This window comes from Pectinophora gossypiella, chromosome 4, assembly GCF_024362695.1.
Source record: "Pectinophora gossypiella chromosome 4, ilPecGoss1.1, whole genome shotgun sequence".
In the NCBI taxonomy this organism is placed as follows: Eukaryota; Metazoa; Arthropoda; class Insecta; order Lepidoptera; family Gelechiidae; genus Pectinophora; species Pectinophora gossypiella.
In genome coordinates, this window is record NC_065407.1 from 8,384,003 (window position 1) to 8,411,371 (window position 27,369).

The 27,369-nt window shown below is 39.4% G+C and overlaps 4 protein-coding genes across 4 annotated transcripts; 3 read left to right on the forward strand and 1 right to left on the reverse strand.

The window, feature by feature from the left end:
• The first annotated feature begins 6,136 nt into the window (after positions 1-6,136).
• Positions 6,137-7,705, forward strand: LOC126366529 (SH3 and multiple ankyrin repeat domains protein 3). The gene has a single exon (XM_050009673.1). The coding sequence runs from the start codon at positions 6,167-6,169 to the stop codon at positions 7,664-7,666; it is 1,500 nt and encodes a 499-aa protein (XP_049865630.1). The 5' UTR covers positions 6,137-6,166; the 3' UTR covers positions 7,667-7,705.
• A 3,703-nt stretch (positions 7,706-11,408) lies between these two features.
• LOC126366499 (sterol regulatory element-binding protein 1) lies at positions 11,409-23,221 on the forward strand. The gene is made up of 16 exons (XM_050009620.1): positions 11,409-11,598; positions 11,690-12,328; positions 12,792-13,072; positions 13,245-13,478; positions 13,876-14,065; positions 14,461-14,648; positions 15,325-15,512; positions 15,965-16,201; positions 16,634-16,826; positions 16,912-17,047; positions 18,333-18,483; positions 19,299-19,398; positions 19,554-19,631; positions 20,507-20,653; positions 21,343-21,478; positions 22,401-23,221. The coding sequence occupies exons 1-16, from the start codon at positions 11,532-11,534 to the stop codon at positions 22,622-22,624; spliced, it is 3,189 nt and encodes a 1,062-aa protein (XP_049865577.1). The 5' UTR covers positions 11,409-11,531; the 3' UTR covers positions 22,625-23,221.
• A 647-nt stretch (positions 23,222-23,868) lies between these two features.
• LOC126366544 (uncharacterized) lies at positions 23,869-26,160 on the forward strand. The gene is made up of 3 exons (XM_050009694.1): positions 23,869-24,019; positions 24,133-24,499; positions 24,705-26,160. The coding sequence occupies exons 1-3, from the start codon at positions 24,017-24,019 to the stop codon at positions 24,866-24,868; spliced, it is 534 nt and encodes a 177-aa protein (XP_049865651.1). The 5' UTR covers positions 23,869-24,016; the 3' UTR covers positions 24,869-26,160.
• Positions 26,161-26,259: 99 nt separating this feature from the next.
• Positions 26,260-27,290, reverse strand: LOC126366533 (ribose-5-phosphate isomerase). The gene has a single exon (XM_050009679.1). The coding sequence runs from the start codon at positions 27,190-27,192 to the stop codon at positions 26,398-26,400; it is 795 nt and encodes a 264-aa protein (XP_049865636.1). The 5' UTR covers positions 27,193-27,290; the 3' UTR covers positions 26,260-26,397.
• Positions 27,291-27,369: the final 79 nt, after the last annotated feature.

Here is a 27,369-nt window from a genome sequence, read left to right on the forward strand (position 1 = left end):
AGGGTGTTAGTGACATGGTAATGAAAACTTTGAGAGATGAGTCTGAGTTGATATTAAGTTGAATTTTCTGTCGCAAAAGTATGGAACGGAAAATAATTATAAAAATATGAATTTCGCGACGGAAAATTCCACTTGATATTAACTCAGAATTATTCAATAAGGTGAATCATCCCACTCAGTATTCATTACGATATAACTAACAGCCTGTATATCAATAGAATATATAATAGATTTAACTAATATCTAATTAGTTAGGTAAGTACCAGTCTTGTTAATATAGTATCGTATAAGGAAGGATTTGATTACGTAGGTACCTGATTGTAACAATTATTTGCTTACATATAGGTAGAGTCCGTTATAAAACTGTAAATTATAAGTTATCAATTACAAAAAACAGCACAGACGTTGTAAAATTCGCTAATTCATAAATGAAAAAAAAAAAAAAAAAAAACAAATAAGCGTTAACGAAATAAATAAATGTTAATAGACAAGCAAACAATGGCGCGCAAAGTCGGTGTTTGGAGTCTATTATTTAATTGTCTCATTGCAGTTAATACGGGAGATAAGAGGGTAAAAGCACCCTAGATAATGTGTAATAAATTCGTATAGGGCGCGTGGCAGGATGCTGGCGACAAATGACGGGCTCCGTAAAATTACAATCATCCCTTTATGAATTATACGTGGCCACCAGTTACCAGCCACCCCTCCACTCATTATGCAAAGTCAACGCATTAATTGCCATTAGAATACCAAACCTTCCACTCCAAATAGATACCGCGTGTCTAATGCATACATTAATTTCGTATATACACTCGAAGTTTACGAACTCTTTTGAATGCAAAGTGAGCTGCGAAAATGTGTTAGGGTAAGGTGGTGCAGGAGTGCGCACTTAAAGTTCAATTAGTTCTAAAAATAAAACAAAAGCAATTAGGAAAATCAACTCTATTAAATATTATACAGTAACTAATAGACTATTATTTGGAATATATTATTTTCATCTATAATAATTATCTTTGGACGTATTTCAATTAAATCACAAAATGAGATTTGCGCACTCTTACACTCAGGTGTGTGTAAGAGTGCGCTATGAGACGGATAAGAGTGCGCAGTTTATTTGTCCACGCAAAAGGCACATGTAAGCTCCTACGCTTGTATACGCTGTACATTTTTCATGCCACCAGTTTTTGCATCCGGAGCACTCAATACAGTCTTCATCAATAGGTTTTTTATATATTACGTCGCACCCTCCACATTTTCACTTTTTTATTTTGGGAGCATTCTTAGGCTTTTTAGGCGTCTTAAAATCTAATCGAGGCTTTTTTGGTTTTTTGTTCTACTTCTATCGGAAATGTAAGATCATATCTTCCTGATTTGGTTGCAATTGAAGTTCTGAGCAACCTCTTTCTTAAAGTAGATACCGCAATTCCAAGAGATTTAGCAACCGATCTCTTACTTCACCTCCATTGACGCATTTACGAGCTTCTTCTTTCTAATAACGAAAGTGGACAATTTTGTCGGTCAGTTTTCCTTTATCTTCTGGTAATGCTGCAAGTCAATAAAAATTGCATAAAAATTAGAAATCACTAAAATATCCACCGTAGTGTAAGAGTACGCACGCGCCATCTTACACACCCTCGTAGTGCGCACTCTTACATTTTTTCTCAAATCGCAGTAATGACTTTACTAGCACCATCTCTGCGCAGCGATTATAATTATTTCTTTCGAGCGGCAAGTTGACAGGTTAGGTTGTTTAATAATTGTAATCAAATACTTGTAATGGGTTGTTTTTTGAAACAATCACACATTGAAATAGTTGATATTTAACATAAAAAGCATTAAAAAACTTCGAGCTTACCTGAGAGACACAGTTTTTACTCAATCGCGATTATTTTTGGGGAGTGTAAACCGGCATAGTAGGTGTTCAAAACATGATTGAAATTAGCAGCAAATATCTTTCAGTTTTTGCACAGAGCCATATGCGCACTCTTATCGCCTGCGCACTCTTGCACCACCTTACCCTACGTTATAATTAAGTGGCAACTAAGTATAGTTTCCACATAGAAGTAGAGACGGTTATTATTTTGAATGTTTCATGGAAGAATTGTTAATAAAATAAAACTTGTTTCCACATAGCAGTAAAATGCTTATGGCAATAAGCAATGTAGGTCCTTTAATACCTATCTGGTGTTCGCATCTCTCGAGCATCATTTGTACAATGTCTTTTGTGAATGAGAGCTTATCCCTTATTTTCGGTTGATCAGTCGCGTCAATTTCAGTCTCAACAAGCCACCATGCGGGATCGCATTATTGCTTTTTTATTAGTTTTTTTCTTAACCCCCGCTTGCAGTTTTTGTGGCGCGCGCGCCGTGGGATAGGTCGCGGCGTCGCTGTTTATGCTGGTATTAGCATAATGCGCTTTTGTGCATCACTTTTCAAACTCCCTACTTCAATTGGCTTTAATTTATATCTGTGTGAATTGCAAATGTATCACTTCCTCCAGTTTATTGTCCCCAATGCCTGTCTAATGAGTTCAACGATTGTTTCCGCGAATCCCGGCACTAATTACCTCACTAGTATCAAAGGTCAAACAACAGCTGTTAAGAGCAGTGACAAAGAGACATTTGCATGTTTAGTGTATGCGTTCCAAAACAATCAGCGAATTATTTTCTATTTTAACGGTCGTGTGGTAAACCGCATACCGCGGGACGATACTCGTATCTATTGCAAATTGTTTTCAATTAACTATAACCGTATCTTTTCAACCAGTTAGGCAAAACTAGTTTTGTTGTCAATTAATGTGAAATGATAACTGTATCCAGTTATTCGTTGGTGTGTCGTTCTGATTCATGAAACGTAAGTACGTTGCCTTAACGCCAATAACCAATAAGTTCCCATGAATTTGCGTGGTCGATATAAAAAGTACCTATAGCTTTTGAGTGTGGTTGGTATATGATTGAGTGGTTACCGATATGCAAATGGCGCAGGAGAGCATTGAGTGCACTCAGAGACGTGACGTGAGCGACTCTGACATTTGCTGCCATTGTTTTGGCGGAGGAATTTGTTCGCACTCCACTCGGCTATATCGTGAGAACTTTTGCTTTAATTTCAACTAGGAAGTGAATGACAGAGGCCAAATATGTAAAAAAAATGAAATCAACAAAGCCATCTTACTTATTTCCTATACTTATATATGTATACCACTCTATAGACGTTTTAACAAACAAATTCAAGTACTTAGGCAAATTGAGTCTTATTCTATCAGTTAGGTAGAATTTGGTTGGTGATATTTTCCGTGCTGTGCCTACTATTGTCAGAAAACAAGTATATTTTAGGTATAAAAGCTAAATTTTTCGTATTCAGAGAACACAAACAATTTGACACTGAATGAAGTCCCCGATATTCAATCAATTGTTACTTGTCGAGTGGTCCAGTGTTGATGTATCAGATAAAATCAATTGATATACCCTTTACTTCCATCGATTCATTGACAATCCGCGTGTCCCGTATAATAATCTACGAATTAAGATTGACATTATACGCCCGTAATGATGGGAATTATATGTTTGTAGACAACTGTGGATATTCAAAGAACAGCTGGCGTCGAAATGTGTAATTAAAGACAATAATTAACTAATTTATCAGAAAATTAATATATATTTTAGGATCGAATACACATTGAATCAGAATCAAATCAATATACAATACGTGATTTATAATGAATTTGAGCTATGGTTACGAAGTTGGGTAAACAAAAACACATTCCCTAGTTTCGGCGGATGCGTGTGTCTAACAAAAAATATTGCACACAGCTTGGTCTATTTTTGAGTGCATTTCGCGCTATTTTGGCGTTCCCTCCGCATGCATGTGTCAATGACCCCGTTTACGGCGTTGTTCACGAACTTTTGGGAATTTTTGGGGCGCTCTACGCTATGTAGAGTGAAAATGGTGAAGTATTTTCAGACGCGCGTTTACGTTCAGCGCGCAGTTATGTTGTTGTCTGAATGTTTGCTCTATTTTGTTTCCTACCATATAATACAATCTACGAAGAATTATTTTAGAATTTAACTTTGGAATAAAATTATTAGATATTATCCTCCTGCGGCCCAGATTTCCAGAGACAATAGTAAAACATTTGGGTTTGTTTGGACCACTCATAGCTATGTTTATCACTGAGTTCGACTTCACGAGTTTGAATCCATGTTTGGTTCATTATTGATATCACGTAATTGTCAGGATATGTGGCCGGTTAATGGCAATAGACTCGCCCCCTATTTCATGGGCTCTATCTAACATTACCTAAAAAGGATATTTTTTGGACTCTAATTGCTTTCTATTGCTTGTTTTGTTTGTCTGCATAGATACCAAATACGTACTTTATGCTCCTTTGTACTGTGATTTAGGGCCCTTTCAAGTTTCGTTTCAGTTCCTATATTTTAGGCCGCGACTAGCCGCCCCTAATATTTTTCTCCCCCCGAGATCTACGTATTTGCTCTTATGGGGAAATCCGTCACTAAGTAGGACGTAGGATAAAGCTAGTTTTTTTTGGACTTGTTATTGATACCTAGTCATCTGGGCTATAACACCAAAGTCAAACTAAATCCGCCGTATCGCCGTGTACACATATGTAATGTTAATTCATCGGGGCATATTGATTAGATTCTTATGTTGATTAGCGACTCGATGCAACAAAGTTCCCGGTTTCGATGGCACGACGCGAAGTTCAGCGTTAGCATACAAAGGGCTGACGAGGCGAGGCATCAATTTTTTATGAGCCGAATTCGGCTTTATTCTATCGTCTCGGTGAGGATCGTGGCACACAAACGCAAGCGTGTGCGATGCGCGCGCGCACTCACGCACACTACGGTACGTGCCCTCCTCAGAGCTGCAATTCGTCGGCGCCGCGTCCCGCGCCCCGTGCCGCTCCCGCGCACGCAATTGCACTGCACCGCGTCGCTGCTGCCGCTACGTGCGTAAAAAGCGCACGCACGGGGCGCGGGTGTCGCGGCGGCGGCGGCGGGGGCGCGCCTGCCTGCAGCCACCAACACCAGTCTCCGCCAGGCGCTCGCAGCAACACGCCGCCCCCATACCGGGCGTGCGCACACACTACTACGAGTGCTACGAACTTTAGTGCCAGTGCGAAAATTCTCTCACGTGTTTCCCATGAATTTTCATCGACTTTCTTGACGTACCGATTTCATCTGGATTTCTTAATTAACGGTGAGTTTTCAGTATTTTTCATTATTTCAAAAAAATATCACGAACACTCGTAACGGTGCTACGAGTTCGTAGCGGCTGGGTGAAATCGACTTAGGTATTCAGGTAAGTTATCAAATAGTGTTTGTTTTTTGTCAACTAATTCTAAACCGTGCCGTTAGACAATAAGACTGAAACCCTGCAAGTTCGCGTGGCGACTACATGACCGGAGGGAGCCGGCGTAGCGGCTTTCATCGTCCCCTAAGTTCGATTTACCTGCCGAATAAAAGGTAAAAAGTCAATTTGGCAGTGAGGAAGGGCTACGGAGCGTAAACTGTATGTAAATGGGGAAGGGCGGTGCAGTCGAGCAGGAGCGCCCCGCCGCGGCGCACGTCCACTCTCTCAGCGAGCTCGCGGTGCATTGCTCATGCTCAGTGCTCAGTACGCACAGTTACTGCACGCCACACGTCACTCTACCAAAATTGTGTAAAATCGCCGCTAAACGTGATCTAATTTAACATTCTCCATCATGTATCCCGGCTCTACATTTGAGGAAATTTTACCTGGTATGTATTTTGTTTGTGTGTAATTACCTATTTATTTGATATTGTTTGTTAGACTATCCAAACTCAGCACTGAATAATAGTTATACTAAGTTGACCGGTATCATCACAAATGCAAACTCTCATAATGATAACTCTCGTAACCACCAATCTAGTAATATACCTTAGTAACGATTTGAATTAATTTCTTGTTATAAGTCATAATATTACGTAAAAAAAAATTATTTCAAATTTTATAAAGGATTAATTAATAACCTACTTATTCCCTTGTATTATTCCCTTACTTATAGCAAAACATGTTATGAGTAACTACAAGCTTTGCGAAAATATTACTTTTACTTCTGTGTGTTTAAACTAAAAAGCTAGCTAACTTTTTCAATAATTTGTCCACAGAATCAATATTAAGCAAAATGGGGAGCAGCGAAGGTCAACAAACTTTTTGCTTGAAGTGGAATCACCACAAGACCAATCTGGTGGAAATCTTGGAAGCCCTGATAAAGGTAGAGACCTACGTGGACTGCACGCTGGTGGTCGACGATCAGGTCACATTTAAGGCACATAGAGTCGTCCTAGCCGCCAACTCTCCTTACTTTCAATCGATCCTGGCTGATGTGCCGATGGATCACTGCAGTATTCTCTTCCCCGGAGTGAAAGACTTCGAGATGAGGGCCCTCCTCGAGTACATGTACACGGGCGAGGTCAACGTAACGCAGGCGCACATTCCTAGAATCATGAAGGTGGCGGAGCAGCTGGAGGTGAAGGGGCTGTTCGATATGACGGAGCTGCGGCGGCCGGGCGGCAGTGAGCGCGCGGCCGGCACGTCCCCGCCGCGCGTGGCGGCGGCCGCGCCGTCCTCCGCCTCCCCGCCCGCGCCCGCTCCCGCGCCTCCTGCGCGCTGGCCGCCGCCACCTGCCAACAACCCGCCCGTGCTCTCTGCCGCGTACGACTCCGCCGACATGAACCCGCTCAAACGGAAGAAGCTGTCCAGCATGCTGGCCACTCGCGACACACCTATTCTGAGAAACGTCCTCGCTCAAACGACCCCCGTAGATTCCTCGCAGCCGATATCTTTAGTGTGTCATCCGGTCAATCAGCATGCCCCACCTCGAATGCACTCCAATGGATCTGCACACGATTCGGAACGAGCCTCCAGTCCCCAACGACCCTTCGACTACCGCCCCCGCCGCCTTTCATCGAGAGCCTCTTCGCCCCATTACAATCGTTCGGACCGTTCGGAAGACGCCCACTCTCCTTACACGGAACGGTCGTTCGAGGAGGACCACCCACGCACTTTCCACCCGTCCCCACCACCGAATAATTTCCAACAGGACGTTCGAGCTGGATTAGCACCTTACGTACCCCCGCAACAGAAACCGGAATGGAAAAGATATAAACAATATACGAGATCCGATATCATGTCAGCTATTGAATGCGTAAGGAATGGTATGAGTGCCTTACAAGCCTCTCGCAAATACGGCGTTCCTTCGCGTACACTATACGATAAGGTGAAGAAGTTAGGTATAACGACTAGTCGTCCTATGAGTCGTGGCATCAAGCGAGAATCAAACGGTGCCGCCTTCCCTTACGGATTGAGTGGTACGGGAGGCAATGACGAAGGAACTCCGGCGACACCCCTCATCGATCCGTCTTTCTTACAACAAGCGTTAGAAGGTGCGACCAGAGATGGTGGGCGGGAAGCTCTACATGCGATGGCTCTGGCGGCGGCAGCGCACGCAGCGCTGGCGCCCCGCACGCCCCCGCGGTCACCTCCGCACAGTCACTCTCCTCCGCCGGATGATGACCACGTTGAAGATCTCTCCATATCTCGACGTCGTGACCCCGATCCACCCTCAGGAGTCATTGTTCCGCCGCGTAACTTCGCCCTCGATTGCAGCAGCGAGAGAGATTGAGCTATGTTATGCCGCCGGAAGAGGACATTCATAAGACTGACTTAGGCGTACAAAGTTAGAAGTTAAGCACTTATTGGTAGGCTCCGGTAGGACGCGCCGCGCGCGCACGCCTCGCTGACCGGGTGCTCCGGCCGGGCGATTGCAATGGGCCCCGCGGCCATTCTTTTCTACCTTTTTTCTTCTTCTATTTATTTCCAAGCGTCATCCGATTCCGGTAACGAAATCAAATTTCCGTTACACGGTGAGAGACGTCTGTTTGTGATTTTATTTTTGTTTATTTTCTTCATTATTTTTTGTTTTATAACATTTACGCCTCTGTTAATGAAATAGCAAACTAGGTTAGCTTTAATTAGCGTGTAAATTGTTTCTTAGTTGAAGCTGTAACCGTATAGGGCCGAAGGGCAGAGAGGCAGCGACGGCCACGCCGCGCTCGAACGACTCCGCCTAGACGTGTTATTGTGCAATTTGTTGTCCGCGACTGTGATGTTTATAGACTGAAATGCCGCCACTACCTCACGCTCGCTACAGCTTACTCTAGTCCGCCGCGCCGCTCCACGCCCCTGCAACAGCGTGCAGTATGTCGCGCGACCCCACGCTCTGCTTCAGGCTGCGAGCGGCGCGTGACGCTCATGTCACTGCGAAAAGCGACGTATCTACGTACATACTATACTTATCTATTGATTCCTTATGTTACGGGTTAGAATATTGTAATTAATTGTTTGTCGTTTGCCATAAATGTTCATTGTTGATACAAGTTGTGCTCACTATGTCATCAGTAAGATTAATTTGCACAAGCACTTTCGTTCTTATTAGACTTGTAAGGGAAGTAAACACTAAAGTAAGAATGCTCAATGTTTTCTCGTAAGATTCGTGGTTGAACACATTTCGTCGCGATTCGCTCTTGTTTATATACGTAATAAAATTATGTTTATACATAATATTTTTATAAGCAAATGATTCTGTAGATAATCAAATGTAACACTTTAAGTCATCTTAAATTTATATGATACTATTGTGTAGAAACTTTCAGTACCTCACAGAAACCAATAATGTAGAGAATATTATCCACATAAAGTTTATTTTATAGTAATTGTTAAGTTAATAATATTGTACCTATCATTACTTATTTTTTGATAATTAATTGGAAGACTGATTTGTTACTTTAGTCTAGTTTGAAAATGCCATAGATACAAGTATATTGGTCGTAGTATTCGCTGCCTACTGTTTTATGTTAGGTTGCATCACGATAATGTAGTGTGTAAGAGAGCTACATGGAGGTCTCACAGTGTTGTGCCTTTTGTTGTAATCCAGACGTCATTGTATGTTAGGATGTGGTTAGGACATTCCAGTAGGTTCACTTGTGCTCTTGTGTTGTACTCGCATGGCTGAGTAAGGTTGGGGAGTTTCGGGGACACCTCTTTACAGTATAAGTTTTGTCCTTTCCCTTTACGCCTGCTCAGCCGCAATCTCTGTATACCTCACAGTTTTGTTAAAACAGATGTTATTATATATTATACACCCACTTTTGTGCCTAGATAAGTAATTTGTTATGCACTAGAGTTCAACAATTTTAGTTGTGGATGCAAATTTATCTTGTACTTTATGTAGTTGGCTATGTATGTATCTAGTTATATTAGATCGAGTTTGTTTATCTCGTACCTTCATATTATAGTAAGAACTCTATATTTACAGATAATATAATGTTATAAATATAAATTAAACGTTTAATATCTAAGACACAATTTCTTATTATTTTAATCCATATATGCTTACACCCCATTTCTTTTGTGGATGCAGAGTAACAAAAGTGAACTGAACTCTTGCTCTACATTTTACCAATACTATTTTACCTTATTAAAAAAAACTATGTTGCTAGTACTTGTAAGATATACGTGGATATAACTTAGTGGAGTTATTAATTCTCATCAGAAATATACGGATTCAAGACTATTATTTATAAAGTTTTGAAACATATTTGCATAATAATAAATTAACCACTAAATATAGAGTCTCGACTACTCGAATAATGCTAACTACTTACTTACTCAAATTGGAGGGATTTTAATTTGTTACCCGACTACAATACTGCAAATAAGGTGTCACTAGAAGCAACTTTTTGCCTCTTCCTTTTTGATGGCAACAGTAAATGACTGGAACTATCTGCCGTCGTTTGTTTTTCCACCGCGTTATAATCTGTGAGCCTGCAAGGCTAGAGTGAATGAACAGGCCTTCTGATTTCTTCAAATTCTGATTTCCGTGGAGAACCACGGACTTATTAATTAGGAGGAATCCTAGTCAAAATATAAATTGTAATTTGTAAGTGTAATTCTAATTTATAGTAGATGATCCAGTAAGAAAAGCACTACGAGTACCTTGTATGTTAAGTTACTATTTATGTGGTAGCAATTTGTCTTTTGACTATATCTGGTAGGCAAATGCCTACCCATGTGGGTATTATGGGTGTGATGAAAAAAAGCTCGTTTTTTTAATGTCCAACTTATTCTCCTGTAGGTCCTGTAGGTACGAACATGACTCTAAAGGTTCAATTCTAAAGGGTCAATTAAAACAATAAAAATATATTATGATAAAAGCTGTAAAAAAATGTTTAGCGGAAAATAATAATTACTTTTTTTTGTTTTGGTTTTCCCCGAAGGGTAAGGCAAAGGGAACTATGCCCATACAGCCATGTCTGACGTATTTTTTTTTGATGATTAATGAAATGATAAAAGGTGATGATGATGAAACCTAAGCCCCCACCCTCGGAGTAGACTACTACTCCGAACCCCAAACGAATTAACTCAAAAGTCCGCATAAACTTTTGAGTTATGAAGCGGCTTCCCGGCACGAAGCGAAAATAGGCAGATACACTTTGTTCATTGAATACTCCAATATAATAACACTCGCGAATGTCTTCCGACTAACTTAATGCGATCATTAACCACAAAACACCACTTCGTATTAATTATTTAGTTTACTCAATGAAGAAAGCAACTGTCCCGTTCCCGTTTCCCGCCGAAAAGCCTTACTTTTTTTTGTTTTGGTTTTCCCGAAGGGTAAGGCAAAGGGAACTATGCCCATACAGCCATGTCTTACGTATTTTTTTTCTTGATGATTGATGAAATGATGAAAGATGATGATGATGAAACCTAAGCCCCCACCCTCGGAGTAGACTCCTACTCCGAACTCCAAACGAATTAACTCAAAAGTCCGCATAAACTTTTGAGTTATGAAGCGGCTTCCTGGCACGAAGCGAAAATAGGCAGATACACTTTGTTCATTGAATACTCCGATATAATAACACTCGCGAATGTCTTCCGACTAACTTAATGCGATCATTAACCACAAAACACCACTTCGTATTAATTATTTAGATTATTCAATGAAGAAAGCAACTGTCCCGTTCCCGTTTCCCGCCAAAAAGCCAATAATAATTACATAAAAGTGATTACTAACGACATCTGCTTTACACTTTCAGAAACTACACGTTAACAGACCACTACACGTTTAACAGATGGCGCTGGTTACATTTCATCAAAAGTTTATTCGCCATCTAAAATGTCGTAAGTACAGACTTATGTAACTATTTACATACTTAAATATTTTTATAATCGTAATTATTTTTCTGCTTTGTAAATAGTTTAGAAAATTAAAACGAGAGTTTATTATTTCTAAACGCGACTTACGTGACGTAATATCGGACCACTATTCTCCTGCTATGTGATTGGCTGCGAAAAATCACCAGATGTCAAACTGTCAAAAACATGCAATTTGCAAAACGTAAACAGTGCGCAGCGAGTTTTTATGTATTTTATTTTAGCATGAAATAAACGTTATTTATCATAGATGAAAACGTAATAACAGAAATATGGATCAGGAAGAAACGTTTATAAATTCGGATGTCTTCAATGTTAATGACATCGCCGAAATCGAAGGTAAGCCTATGAAAAATCGAATTGGAAACTTATATGTCTAATGATTTCATCATTATATCATTTGGTAAAATAATTGTTTCCTGTTTTGTAGACTTTCTTAGTGGCTGCGATGGAGATTTTATGAAAAAGCTTGAGCAAGAGCTGGCATCAGCGGATAATGATGCCCAGCTTGATTGGAATATGCTGAGTGTTGATACGAAAATCAAAACAGAATCTAAAACAGAACCTCCGACGTCTCCGTACTACAGTAATGCTGGAAATCCCTTGGTTTCCCAATATACACATGTGACGAAGCCTTTACAGACGGCACAGCCAAAGAGCAGTCCGGTACAGGGTGTCTATAGTAGAGAGGAGGGTTATATATTGCAGAACAGAAACAATGGCTCATCATTGCCTGACGTCACGCAGCATGAGCAAAAGGTAGCTGCACAAACACCAATGATAGTGAAGCAAGTGGTACAGAGCCCTCTTTATGTGAATTTAGCCCCCAACACCCTTCAACAAGTTTCTGACGGTCGACCACCAATAGTGCAGGTAGATGGAACGACACCAGTGAATCAGATGAACAGCCCCCAGACTACTCAACCTTTGTTAATACAGAATAATACGAAAGGAATGACTCCTTTCATTCTAAAAAGTGCTGATCCCAATTTTTCTCCTGTGATATTGCAGTCAAACATAATCAATCCCGAAACTCCGACTTTAATGTATACCAGTGCACCAGTTCAAGGTAAGTCTAGTCACATTTTGTAAATTAATAAAATGATAGTATTATTGTTTGTCTAGTCTAGTTATATGTATGATGCAACATGTTACAACATTACATAATTAATAACCATCTATCTTACAATGTTATTCATAACCAATGCTCGATATTCAGGCACTTATTATTATGTACCTAAATTTTGTTGGTTGGTTAATATGGATATCACTTTTGTATAGAAAAATCCCTTGTTTTTATTGTTTAAATAAATTGTTGTAAGAAGCTGCTTCCCTACTTTTATACCATTATTTGGAATTTTGTGAAGTTTAGGTAAATAACCAACCGAATATCCGATCCAATGTTCCTACACCTGACTAGCAGACTTGGGAATGTAGTTATGAGCGTATGTTATGTTATGTGTAATTAACTGACAGCTTTGACTATTAAATTGTTTAACACATTTCCTCAACCAGACATACTAATATTTCAGGAGCAACTCAAGGTATTATAACAAATGCGAAGTCAGGATCAGAAAACAGACGTGTTCACACATTTTTTACAAGCAACAATGGCCCCACACTTCTCACAACTGGTATCCCGGTTGTTTTGGATGGTGAAAAGATTGCTCTTAGTCAGGCACCCCATACTGGACCACCCAAGGTGAAGGAAGTTAAGAGGAGTGCCCACAATGCTATTGAAAGGAGGTACAGGACCAGTATCAATGACAGAATTGTGGAACTGAAGAACATGTTGGTTGGAGAAGATGCTAAAGTAAGTTTTAAAATATGTGCATACTTAGAGACATATCCGTTATAGTGATACTTACCTCATTTGTTTTTTTTAATATGATAGAATTATACTTTTTAAGTTTTTAATTATAACTTCAATCATAGACAGATTTAACTTAAATATTTAAGCATATAATATTTCATTTGTCTTTCAGTTGAACAAATCTGCTATTTTACGTAAAACAATAGACTACATAAAGTACCTGCAGAATCAGAACACTAGACTGAAACAAGAGAACACAGCTCTCAAACTAGCATGCCAGAAGTCCGGTGTCAAGGAACCAGTGTTTGATGGAGCGTACACTCCACCGCATAGTGATATCTCATCTCCGTATCATTCTCCTCATTCACACATGGACAGTGATTCGCCATCATCGCCTGAGTACAAGGTAGTATTTTAATGATAATTATCTATTTTATAACTTTTATAATGGTCTTTCTTAAGGCTTAATATCCAAATCTCATCTTGACTATTGAATTTGGAAATCTGCACCACAAGTATTTAAATAATAATTTCCTTATAGACTAGTTTCCAACTAGTCAGTTACTTTTTACTAAGCGTCAAAACACGAAATTACTATGGAATTTGTATAAAAAAGCACACTATGACATCATAGAAAAACGTGATAAAATATCGGACTTATTATTACGTTTTTCTTGATTAACATTCATAAATGTTTTTTGTTATTTTTAGATCTGTATTTATTTAGGACCAAATCAGAATTTCATAATATATCTTGAACCTAGTACCGACTGAATTATAATTATTATAATATGCCATTCTAGGTGGAAGAAAAATACTCCAAAATTGTCATGGGTATGGGAGACCACTCACGTCTGGCCCTGTGTGCTTTCATGGTTGGACTAATTGCATTCAATCCATTCAGTGCAATGTTTGGAACCTTTATGTCTGACTCTTCCACTGCAGACTTCAGTGCAAAGGTGGACACAAGGAGGATATTGTCTGATGATGAAGGTAAGGAAATGGACCATGAAAAATTATAAACATTGGGTTTAACACTTTCAAGGACAGAACGTCTAGTGACGTTCCGATTCCAAGTTGTCATACTCTACAGTTGTATTGTGTTGCAATTATGAACCATCAATGATCCAATTAATTAATTAATAATGCAATGACGCCTATTCTGTCGCACACAAACTTTAAGTAATAAGTAATTTTAGATTGACTGCTTTTAATTTAGTGCCGTCCTTCACTTACAATAGGTGCAAGATAGAGATGCAGCTAGTTTTAACCCTGTCAAATTAATTGCCCAAATTGACAACATTCATGAATAAGTTTAATAAATAATATTGGAAAAAGTGTTAGAATCTGTTGAATGTTTAAATGTATAGTATTTTTTTGTATCCCAGCCTACACTGGAGTATCCTGGGGTGCCTGGCTATTCAACACATTTATTATATACTTGGTGAACTTTGTGCTGCTTGGGGGTTGCCTCATCAAACTTCTGGTGTACGGCGACTCTGTGCCCAAATCACAATCTCCAGAAGCTGGACTTTTCTACAAACACAAAAGGCAAGCAGACAACTTTCTGAAAAAGGTATGTAACAATTTTGCTTCTTATATGATAAAATGTGATACATACATACATAAACTGGGATATCATTGGGTTTTTCTGTGACTGTGACTGGGTAGTCACTGTTATCTAGTCACACAACGCATGCAACACAAAGTAGTAGATAGTATATAATTAGATAATGAGTTTATAAATAGGTAAAGAAATTCAATGAAGGCATTATAGCATTGTTTATCAATTTATCTGATGATAATAAAGTTAAGTGTACTTATGAGAAATTGAATTATGAAAAAACCTATTATCTTTCTTCAAAGATCACCTGACTTACATGCTTTCCCGTGAATTACATCGCAATCATAACTAGGAGAATTTCGGGCCATTTGAAAAATTCTGGCAAATGAGTTAGCTATTAACTACATCTACCAACTGGCTGTGGAGCTGCTATGTGTGTAGTGTAACATACATAGGCTGTTTGATTCATCTGCCCTAACAGAGTTGAACACAGACAGACTTGTTAGATCAGTCTATCACACACTGTTGGCTTGGCCATTATAGATGGGGATACGGCTCACCATCTATCACGCTGATCTAACAGAAAGCTCAGTGAGGCGTAGACACTTAGTTCATCTTGCGATAGATGTACTTTAGGCTACCCAATTGGGATATTTATGTTTTGTATATTTCCCTAATCTCATTTCAGGGTGACTTACAAAACGCCAGTTTGGAACTACACCGCTCTCTAGCCGCGTGCGGTAAGAGCGTGCAGGCGGGCGGGCCGGGGCATGCCAAGTACTCGGCCCTCGCAGCCGCAGTGCTCCGGCAGGTGCTGCAGAGGCTGCCCTTCGGCGGGTTCCTCGCTCGACGGGCTGGGGATCTGTTGGGAGACAGGTAGGAAGTCGAAACTGAGTATTACATACTGTTAGATAGAAATGAATCGATCGACCTAATATCGGCTGATACATCAATCTGCTGATTAACGTCACAACACTAGCTTACGATTGTAAATTGCTTTCTTATTGAAATATAATCAATAATTGTACTATGTGGTCATTCGGTTTTAATAATATATATATATATATATATATAAGCACGTATCCCTCATGGGGTAGAGACAACTTTCAGACACTTTGTGTATGAAATGTTAAGATAGATATGATAAACTGTTAGTGACAGTTGAACAGCGTATCACCCAAATAATACGGTACTACTGAACACAAGCGTCTGCGAATAGTCCAGCATAATGGCTCTCTTTCGAACAGTCAACCTACTTTATTTCCAGCACTAAGGACCTGTATAACAGGTTGTCACTTATATTTAGATACTACATTAACTCATTTCAGTCCAGCAAGACGCGCAACCCAACACTGGGCAGCCGAAGTGTCCACAGTGTCACATCGCCTCGCTCAACTGGAGCTTCTATCGACACACAGCGGTAGAAGCGAACGCGTTCTTTTAGCTCTTCAAGCAGTCAACCTGGCCGAAGTGACCGGCAACAGACAGTTACTGGCAGACACATATGTAACTGCTGCGTTGGTCTTCAAGGACTACATGCCGAAGATCGGGAACTGGTTGTGTGGGTGAGAATTTAATTTAATGTATTCAGATTGATTTAAACGTAAATTCATACATGTGCACCTTAAATTAAGTAGAGAGAGCTATAAATCAGAAGACAATACGGATATGATCGTCTATGTAATGGTTCATCGGTGTAGAATGGTTGTTATTCCCTGTATCGGTTTTTACAACATGCCTGAAAAGATAACCAGCTGATCGTATTCTATTTTTTATGTGCCCTTCTAGTCCGTACGCATGACGCACTGCAGTGTATAAATATTAATTAGATATTCCTTTCGTAGAGTAACTATTCGAACTAAAAAGTGTCTTTTACAAATTCACTCGATATAGCGCTCTTCGTCTGAGTGTGTTTCGCATAACGGTTTTAAACCTTTCATTCGTTGATGTATCCTACACACCATATAAATTTACCATCGTTCCGTATATGTGGTCAGGTACTACCTCCGGCGCTGCCGCTCGTGCTGCGCGGAGTGGTGCGCGCCGGCGGTGCGGCTGCGCTGGACGTGCACGCCGCGCGGCCAGCAGTTCCTGCGCGGGCGCAGCTGGACCTACGAGCCCGCGTCGCCCACCGCGGCGCTCTTCACGAGGCTCGCTAACTCGCCGGACCCACTCGTTTACGCTATGCGGGTCAGTAGTAGAGATTATTGACTACTTATATGATGTTCAGATCCAGGATGTTCGAAAATAATTTAAAAATAATTACATATTTCAGGCTTACCACCTGGAACTGTTGCAGAAAAGTCTTCAGATGTTGCTGTGCGCCGATGAACGCAGCAACACGAGGGATGTACTCGAGCTGGTGAAGCTAATCACCGACGACGTCTCCACCGACTCCCCGGAACATACTGGTAATATACTTGGCTATTTGCCAACTTAGTCAAATGAGATACTTTTTACGAAACATCAAATCGTAAATTTTCGATTGAATTTGTTTCGAAAGACGTCATCAATAAAAGAGTCAATAGTCGTACTTATTGTTACTTAATTCATAATTAAAATTTTAAAATAAGTCAAATAGAAAAATTAGATTGATTTTTGAACATCTTCGACTGGCTTCTATTTCTAGATTAACATTATATAATTTAATTTTGCCGCTCCGGCGGCAAAAGACAAGACGGTCTGACTATGGTGCCATGGTGGAAGGGTAAAAACCTGCTCTGGGATGCGACATGCGTCAGCACTTTTGCTGCCTCGCATCTCTGGCTGGCGCCGCGGCTGAGTTTGCTGCGGATAGAAAGCGGGACAAATATTCGGCTCTAGAGAGCAACTATTATTTTGTGCCGCTTGCGTTTGAGATGACAGGGTGTTGGGGGTTGGAGGCTATAGCCTTCATTAGGGAACTGGGGCGTAGGTTAAGAGAGAGGGGGTCCGATATGCGTGCGGGCTCTTTCTTGGCGCAAAGGTTGTCCATCGCCATACAACGTGGTAATGCGGCGAGTGTAATGGGGACCTTTGCGCCTGGAACAACTCGGGGAGGATTGTTTGACGATTAGACGCGTAAGGTCTTGAATTGTTAATTATATTTATATTATTTTGTTTAGAAATATTGTAATAAACGATGACTTTTTATTTATCTTTTACCCAGTCATATACTCTATCCTATCGATAGTGTAGATGATTTTCAAGATGAACGATAGTTCGGCCATAGTACTCACGCCTGTAATCCTTAATGGGGTCAGCAGAGCCACAAGTAATCAGAAGACAACTTGCAGCCACTTAAACGTTGACTAATTGAATCTTGATGGATACGGACAAATATTACGTGTGTCCTTATCGAGGTCGGCAGTATATATGGAATATGGAATGTTATGTGTGCCATAGGATACCAGTTTGTCCGGCCAAATAGTTAATGCCATCTGCGGCAAATCTACAATAAGTCACGTCAAAAAAAGGGATCCTAGCATATCTTTCAACTTATAAGTCGACATCCTCATCGAATAATCGATGTTTAATTTTTTTTTAAAGTATTTCTGTGTCACGAATGTAGTGTGCGGGCCACAATGCTGTTGGTCAATAATTAACGCTGATGCGAATTTTAATTTGAATTCGAATAGTGTCGTAATGTATAAAATTAATGTAATTGCGTGTGTAGTTTCATAAATTACAATATACCTTTTAAATAAATATTTGCAGGCTGTTGGGACCCAGTGATGGAATGGTGGGCCAACTTGGTTGGCGTGGCCGCGGCCTGGTTGTTAGCTGACTCGCCCGTCGCCGCCGAGCTGGGCGATCGGCTCTACCTGTTGCCTGAACCACTCGCCAATTGCGAGGATCCTCTGCCTGGGTACGACATCTTTGTATTCTTCTTGTTCTCGTGTCAGTTGTATATAGGGTCAGTAACCTATCTCACTAACTCGGGTGACGACTCAATAAGTTTCGAAAGGAGGGTGTGCGGTGAATCGCGTCTTTTCCTGGGGTGGCCATGGTTATACGAGAATACGAAATGTCAAATAGCAAAATTGTCCAAAAGCAATTTTGCTATTGCTTTGCTTCAATGTGACCTTTTTAACAAGCCCGTTCTCCGCAACATAAATAATTTATAACAAAGACAACGTCTTCCTCAGCCATTACGTGCCTGAAAGGTTATACAATTAATATCTCGCCATTGATAGTGTATGAATTTTAAAACTTAGTTCGTATAATTTATCTTACTTACCAAACCGTATGGATGCTTCCTGTTTCCGATTTAGGAAAGATCGTTAAAATAGATTCAAAACGTTTTTATGAATTCACTCATGCATTTTTACACTTAGAATGAATCGCGACACAATTTTCGCACTCGTGCCTCGTTATTGTAGGTATATATAAATATGAACCAGTTTACGAGACTCGGGGTGTCACCTGCACCTGACAAGAGCGCACCTGATTATGCTACTTCTAATTCTAAGCAGTGACGAATCGGCATTCGAAGAATTTACTCACGACGTTAAGTCATCGCGTTCTAACAATGAGAAGATTCTCACACAGGCACACTTAGAATTTCTAGTCGCACTGTGTTTGATAAACATTAGTGTATAGTTTATAATTGTCGTATTAATAACTATTGTCTGGCTTGCATAAACATTGGCTGATGAAAATATACTATTGTCTATTATGCAGGGCCTTGCATATGGCGTACAAAAGCCGCCGCGGACTGTTGAGCCTCGCTCAGTGTCGAGATGAACGCACCATCGAGAGGACTTCGGAAATCATACTCAAGGTGAGAACTACTGCTTTCTCTTCAAATGTCTTCTGTTCATTCCTCTTTATGTTTCATAAAGAATCACGTCGTAATTCATTTTGCAAATGGGTTCAAACCGCTCAAACATTGCCACCGTTTTGTGCTTCAAAGAAGTGTGAAATTGTATATTTCAGGTATGCGACCTCGCAGGAGCCAGGTTAGCGGATTCCCTCGCCTACTACTGTTGTAAAAAACCTACTCAGCTGGTACTGGTAAGTGAATAACTCCAATACAATATCATTGGTCATTTTATTTTATCACAATTTTATTTTCAGTTCTGCAGAAGCATGTCGTAGGCAATTTTATTATGCAGTTGAAGAATTCGAAGAGCATGAAGTATTTGGAGACTATTGCGGGAGTGCATTGTAGTTGCATTGCACTTGTTTTGGAGTTTGTGCAATATTACTACAAGGCAAATCTCGCATTAGTAACAATCATCGCACATCTGGATACGTTTCTGCATGTTCATCTCTTATTCGTATTGTTTTTATGTATTTTTGTTCTCTCATGTCGTAAATCGTATATCACTGCCAAAAGTCCCTCTTTAATAGATTGGATATAGCACTACTGTTTTAAATTATAATGGATTCTAAGTCTGTATTGTCTTATCCATCACTATCGGAAGAAGAAAACTATGGACACGGCGACATGTCGCTGACATTAAAAGTATTTTTCAAAAACAACGCGGCTGCTTTGTGTTTAAAACGCCTGAATCAAATGCATTAATTTTGCGCGCGGCTATATTTGAATCCATAGATTTCTTATATCCATTTCTAGCATTTTGTAAATTGTTTTGACGTTATATAAATGTACTTCGGGTCGGCTTAGCCAGATCGACGCGACGTCGGCAAAATGGCACCCGTCTGTAGACCACTAAATAAATACGGCCTATTAATATGTGCTAATATAATAAATTAACGCTTAATTACTAAAGGGACTTGTCGTTGTAGATTTCAATTTAAGAAGTGCCCTTAAGTAATCAGGCGGTCACCTAACCAGTAGTACTGTGATATGTCTCAAAGAAGGTATTTCATCACAGTAGTGGTTAGTCGAGCGTGTCCGCTGAGTGCGTGTCGGTTGTGCGCAGCTGATGCAGGTGCTGTGCTGCGACTGGGTGCTGGAGGGGCGCGCGGGCGTGTGGGAGGCGGCGGGCGCGGCGCCGGCGCCGCCCGCGCAGCTGCGCGCCTTCCAGCGGGACCTGCACTCGCTGCGGCGGCTGTCGCAGAGCTTGCCGGTTAGTATACGGCCTTTATTCTTATCATTGGTAATATTTTTGGAAATAAAAGATGGTACAATGCTGTGTGCGTGAGATGTTTATGTGAGTGGTGACGGTTGAGTACCTTTTTTATACTATTTCTATAACGGTTACTATTATTCACTTTTTGTTACGCATAGGATAATATAATAGACAAAATCGTGCAGTAATTTGCAATGTCTTAAAGCATATGAAGTTCATCCAATGTTTTAATTCATAGATAAGATAATAAGACTCGTAACGAATTATGATACGAAGTCCTCTGATAAATATGATGAGACGTACGGTGTTGGTAATCAGCCCATCGCCCGTGCAATAAATCAAACATATTAGACTGCGTTTCCATGGACGAGGAGCTGTGCGGAGATGTGCAGGAATCGACCAATCACCGTGAGGGAGAGAGTGACAGAGCATCTTCGTTTTTCGCTCTCTCGAACGCTGTGATTGGGCAAATCCGCACATCTCCGCTCTTCTCCGCCCATCTCCACGTCAGTGGAAACCCGGCCTTACAGTGGTATTTCTTCATATTTGATATATTTATATATTTAGAGATTGCTACTTAGCAATAAGGCCACCTATTGAAGTAATTCTATTTCTGTTTTGTATTTTGTTTTTTCCTGTTTGTGCAATAAAGTATTTGTTATGTTATGTTTATGAATTACTTCCAGTGGGTGACGTCCCGCGTGTTCCTGCAGTCGGCGGTCTGCCGCATGATGGCGGGCGCAGCGCCGCGACGCACACAGCAACTGTTGGACGGCAGTCTGCGACCACGGTTCAATAGGTCATCCATCATATGCGGCAAAGGTATGTCTACATTACCTTAATACCGGCTACAGACCGCGAGCTATGCTATATTAGTGTAAGCTAAGCTTGCATAGCTGACGCTCCATATACGTTCAATAGTTGTGTGCAGATTATGCAAACATTGGAAAATTGCGTCAGCTATGCGAGCAAAGCTTACCGGCTGTACCGTTGTTGTATTGTAATGCTGTAAGGCGAAACAGAAGTGTGATAAAGTATTTTTTCCTGGCACATACGACGGCTTTAACATTATGGTTAGTTTTAAATTGTTATCTAGTGAAAAACAACAATAAAATGTTTTAATTATTATGACATACATAATATGTTAATATATTATATAAGTATGTGTACGTAATATGTAATATGTCTACATTATTTTAATATAATACATACAAAACGGCAATTTCGTAAGTGAAGACCTAATATTTTCAGGGGGACATGTTGGTGGGTCCTGGGGTAAAATAAATTACCGGTTACCATTGGCGATTAATGTTTAGAACGGTAGGACAACGGGTAAAAAAATACCCGTGGACCCACCAGGGGGACATGTTGGTGATGATGACAAAAGATGCATAAGCTCACTATTATTCTCAATTGGGGGAGTCACAGGTACTGTCATGAGTCATGAGCAATATAATGTACCCACTTTAGGACTCTGTCGCACTAACATATTTGACATTTAGTGAGACTTAGTTTGATTTGTCAAAAAAGTTAATGTGACATGGTACCAAAGTGTATACATATTAATGCTCGTGACCGTACATTCATCGCATGATGAACTAAGTACCCACACCTCACCGATCTTTCTGGTTGACCAACGTGATAGGTGGTGACTGGTGAGTCATTGCAATAAGTAATAATTAAATAAAAGAGCAGTTATTTTTTTTTACTCTTTTAATCAGTTTGCACATTGCTATTTCCGCAGAGCGCGCTCAAGAAGGCGGTGGCGGCGAGGGTGAACGTGCGGTGGCGCTGTATATGGCCTGCAAGTACCTGCCCCCGGCAGTACTGGCAGCTCCGGGCGAGCGTGCAGGCATGCTAGCTCAAGCCGCCGCCACGCTGCAGAAGATCGGACACCGGAGCCGTCTGCCTCACTGCTACCATCTTATGAAGTCCGTAGGGACTTTCAGCACTCCTTCAGCACCCTAAAAATGACTTCTACTCCCGGCGAGTTTATAAAACGAGTCTTTCCAATATGGACGTTTAACAGGTATTACAAAAATTTAAACGAAATGTAATGAAATTATTTTTTTTCATGAATTTTTACTGACGGATTATTAGAACATATTATTATTTATAGAGGTGACCGTGCTGATCGAATGTATTTTTAATTTTTTCGCTGATAGTGCAATGATTGGTTTAGTTCAGAGCATAGCTTGCAGTGTATATATGCCTATGTATATCGTGTTAGTTAGTTTTATAGAGTAACATTAAGCTTTCAAACATAAACAATGTTTTTGTTACTGATTTGTCTATTGCAAAGCTTTATGTGGTCCCGGATCTGGTGCATAAATCATGAAAGATTTGACATTTCCGTTATTTATTTATTTTTTTACTTCAAAAGTAAGAAATAGGATACGATTTTAAATCGCTAGTTAAAAAATAGGAAATAGCATCAGAATCCGGTCCAAACAGAACTTCAAGTTTGTATTGTTAAATATTTTTATCTAGATAACTATTAAATAGTACGTAATGGTTATCCAGATAAAAAAAATCCTTAATGCAATAAATATTATTGGTCATTAACAACGTTTTATTGGTCCTATAACATTAGTATTTCTGATTTATCTATAGTACGTGGGTGAATCTCAAAATTTCAAGTTTGGTGGCGAAATTTCATATTATTTTTTCGTGAAAAATTGGGTTCCGACATGAAAAAGATCCAAAAGGATCCTCGGTTCCGACATGAAAAAGGAATTTTTCAATTCCCAATTTTTCCAATTTCCCCAATTTTTCACGAAAAAAATATATGACAGTCGCCACCAAACTTGACACATTTTGATATTCACCCACGTCATGGGCCTCCAGTGCTCATCATTTATTTATTCAATCTGAATCAATCAAATCCACTATTGCAATAAATAAAAAACATGTACACAATGAAATAATGACAATAAATGTTTATACATTAATACTGTACGAATTTTAAAATGTTCAGGCTAAAAGAATGAGGTTCTATGTACAAACTTTGATAAAGGATAGATGTACAAGAACACGACGTGAAACCACCCGTACGCATGGTATAAGAAAACCATGCCCGAACCTCAGGCCCGAACGTACGTACCAGTGCGTGCAGTGTTGCCATTGGGGTATTTTCGTTTCGTACTATTACTGTACTTCAAAATCAAGAGCATTCTTTGTAAACAGTCATCAAGTTGTCATTTTCATTTATCTATCTGTCACACGAGTGTCAAGAATCGATCGATCTTTTTGTTTGTTGTTGTATTTTGTTCACATAAAATAAGATCTAAAATAGTTATATTTCACAAATATCGAAATCTACAAAAATCATTAAAGGTTTCGATAGTCTGCTAAGTCGCAATGGTAAGTATCCCATCGTTTCTCGACGCTGTTCACTAGAATCAATAATTCAAACTAAAAGTTATAAATATCTCATCTTTAATTTACAATAAACTATCGATTTTTTACCATTTTAGGCTACTGCCGTTAGTGCCGTCCAAAAAAAGCCAGCAACGAATAATTTACCTGGGGCAGTACGCAAGAAGTCTGGTCCCAAATTCGAACTAACAGAAGAACAGAGGAGGGACATAAAAGAGGCTTTTGATCTGTTTGATACAGAGAACACAGGGAAAATTGACACCAAGGAACTGAAGGTAGCGATTCGGGCTTTAGGCTTTGAACCTAAAAAGGAAGAGATCAAGAAAATGATAGTGGAAATTGACAAAGGAGATGGCAAGGTCTCATTTGAAGATTTTCTTGAACTGATGACTGTAAAGATGGCAGAAAAAGATACAAAGGAAGAGATCATGAAGGCGTTCAAACTGTTTGATGATGATGAAACAGGTAAAATATGGTTATTACCAAACTATTTATTAAGGAGTATTTAGACCATAAGTTGAGTTATTTACAGTTAATGAATTTAATTTATAAAGATAAATTAGTAGATAGGTAAAAAAATAATTATGTACTACTTTTATTGTTTAAGTATAGCTGAACTTCAACTTGGTTTTGGTGTTTGTAAAATAGTACTTATATTGTACATTTTCAGGAAAGATCTCCTTCAAAAATCTAAAGAGGGTGGCGAAAGAGCTGGGTGAGAATTTAACAGATGAAGAGCTCCATGAGATGATAGATGAAGCAGACCGTGACGGTGATGGAGAGATCAACCAGGAGGAGTTCCTACGTATTATGAAGAAAACAAGTCTTTACTAAATCTCAGTCCAGTGGATAAAATAGGATGCTACATATCGTCGCTTTATAGCGAAAACCACAAGCACCTTTTTAAAAAATCACATTCTAATTGACAAAACCTTATATTCTTTCAATAAATTTTCATTCCAGTTAAAAAATTTTTAGTTGTATTGAAATTAGCTTGTCTATTGCATGCTTTTGTTGTGTTGGCCTGACGGGGTGCCCTCCCTGAGGTGGTCAGCAACATCAAAGGACTGTTAGACTTTCTTGGGGAATTAGGCTGGCTGGAGTAATCCATAGCCGTTTCAGGTATCACACAAAATAGGCGCTCAGACGTCGAGTTGCGGAAAACGGCCCCCAAATACCAATACCAATGCTTTTGTTAAAAATTGCATCCAAATGTGGTTTTTCAAAAAGGTGCTTACATGGTTTTCCGTATAAGGTGACAATATTTCACTTTGGAATATTGACTGTTCTGCATGTCTTATGTCCACATATCTGATGTTACCTGTAATAGTACTGGCTAAGCACCGTTATAATAGTTGATATGGACTGTATGCTGGATTTCAAAAGGCATAAAACATTTTTTGGGACATCTATTGGTGATTCTTTGAATTTGCCTTTTTTAGTTTCCAAGACTGGCCTATTAATTCAAAAACTATGATGTTACATAATAATACTCTACTAAATAGTCAAATAGCTACTGTTAATTGAATTTGGATGTTTTTAATTTAGTATTGTAACAATACAAGAGGTAATTTCTAAGAACCACCATATTGGGGCAACTGGCAACTTCTGAAGCATTTAGTGTTATAAAATGAGGGTATTTTTGAAAGAGTAGACAAAGTCAAGAGAAACTTAAAAAGTCTATTTAATAAATATTATTGGATTTGCTGGTCTTCCTAGGGTAAGCAGTGAATGGGACACCCTGTTCACACAATACATGTCAATAGCCTTAGCTGGTTGGCATTTATTTTCAGACCAAAGAAAATTTCCATTCCACTTTTCTTGCTTTTGTACTATGTAAGAACCCACCGCACACTGTTTAAGAATTCTATGTTATTTACGCATTTCTATTTAAGGTAATTATTTGTTTATAATAGGTATATTATCTGGTTGAATCTATTATAATAGAGTGATACTATAGTATCAAGTACAAAAACTGTTTTACTTACTTGTTTAAGGCACAAAATATAGGCTTAATTGAATGTAATTCACTGATACCAATGTGTACATTAGTTAGGTAAGTTAAGAGGCATTTGTTTTATAATAATTGTTTCATGTGGAGGTAAATTACATTTTATGGCACTGCATTATGTATTTTATTTTCCTTATATGTTTGAAACATTGCTGTTGCTATGGTGCGTGATTCATATGAAAATAGTATATAATAAATTAAAATGCTCTTAGACTAACATGTCATGTTGATTTTATTATTTCTTAGATTTAAACATAATAAAAATCTTATACATTTAACAGATCCTTAAATATATCTGAGAATGAAGGATATATTGATCACCTGTATTTATGTTTGATTTGTTCACTTAAAATTAATTACTATGCCTTTCCACAACATTTCCTTCTGGGTGTCCAAAGTACGCTTTCCAGCACATTTTTACAAACAAACCCGTTTCAACCACACCAGGGATCATCTTGATTGCAGAATTTACTTTTTCCCAGTCTAAATCTTGGTTTGTAAAATGCCAATCAAGGATAAAGTTCCCATTGTCAGTGACCACTGGTCCAGCCTTGGCCACAGCACTGCGCAACTTCACATCTCCACCGTACATGGCAACTACTTTATTTTTGATAGGAACATAAGCCATTGGGACTACTTCAATTGGTATTCCTTTTTTGTATCTGTCACCTAACTTAGTAGAATCTTTTGTATAGTCAGCAATGACAATCATCTTTTTAGAGCAGGATGCAACAATTTTTTCTTGAAGGAGACAACCACCACCTCCCTTGATCAGAGTCATGTTGGCATCTACTTCATCAGCACCGTCGATAGTCACGTCTATTACAGGATTGGTGTCGAGTTCACCCAGAGTAAGGTTATGTTTAACAATCAGCTGTTTGGCTTGGAAAGAAGTAGGAATGCAGGTAACCTTCAATTCTTCAGTTTCAACCCGTTCTGCCAACCGTTGTACAGCATATACCACAGTGGAGCCGCTGCCGACGCCGAAAATACAATTGTTTGCAACAAATTCATCTACCGCTAAGTAAGCGGCTACTTGTTTAGCTTGTTCCAAAGACATCTTTGCTCTCACACCGCTATGTAAACGTAGACCTGTATAGCTCAAACTTCTGCAACTAACTAGTTTCACTACTGTCTTCAAAAACATAAATTAATAGTATTTATAGACATGAATTTATATTTGTAATGTAATAGGTAGGTAGGTACGCACGCGCGATTTTCCTTATCGTATCACCACAGATATTAGAAACGTACCACACCACTCAGATGGTTTTGTTTAGGTGATTGAGAATATGAATTGGACGTTCGATGCTAGTAATAAGAA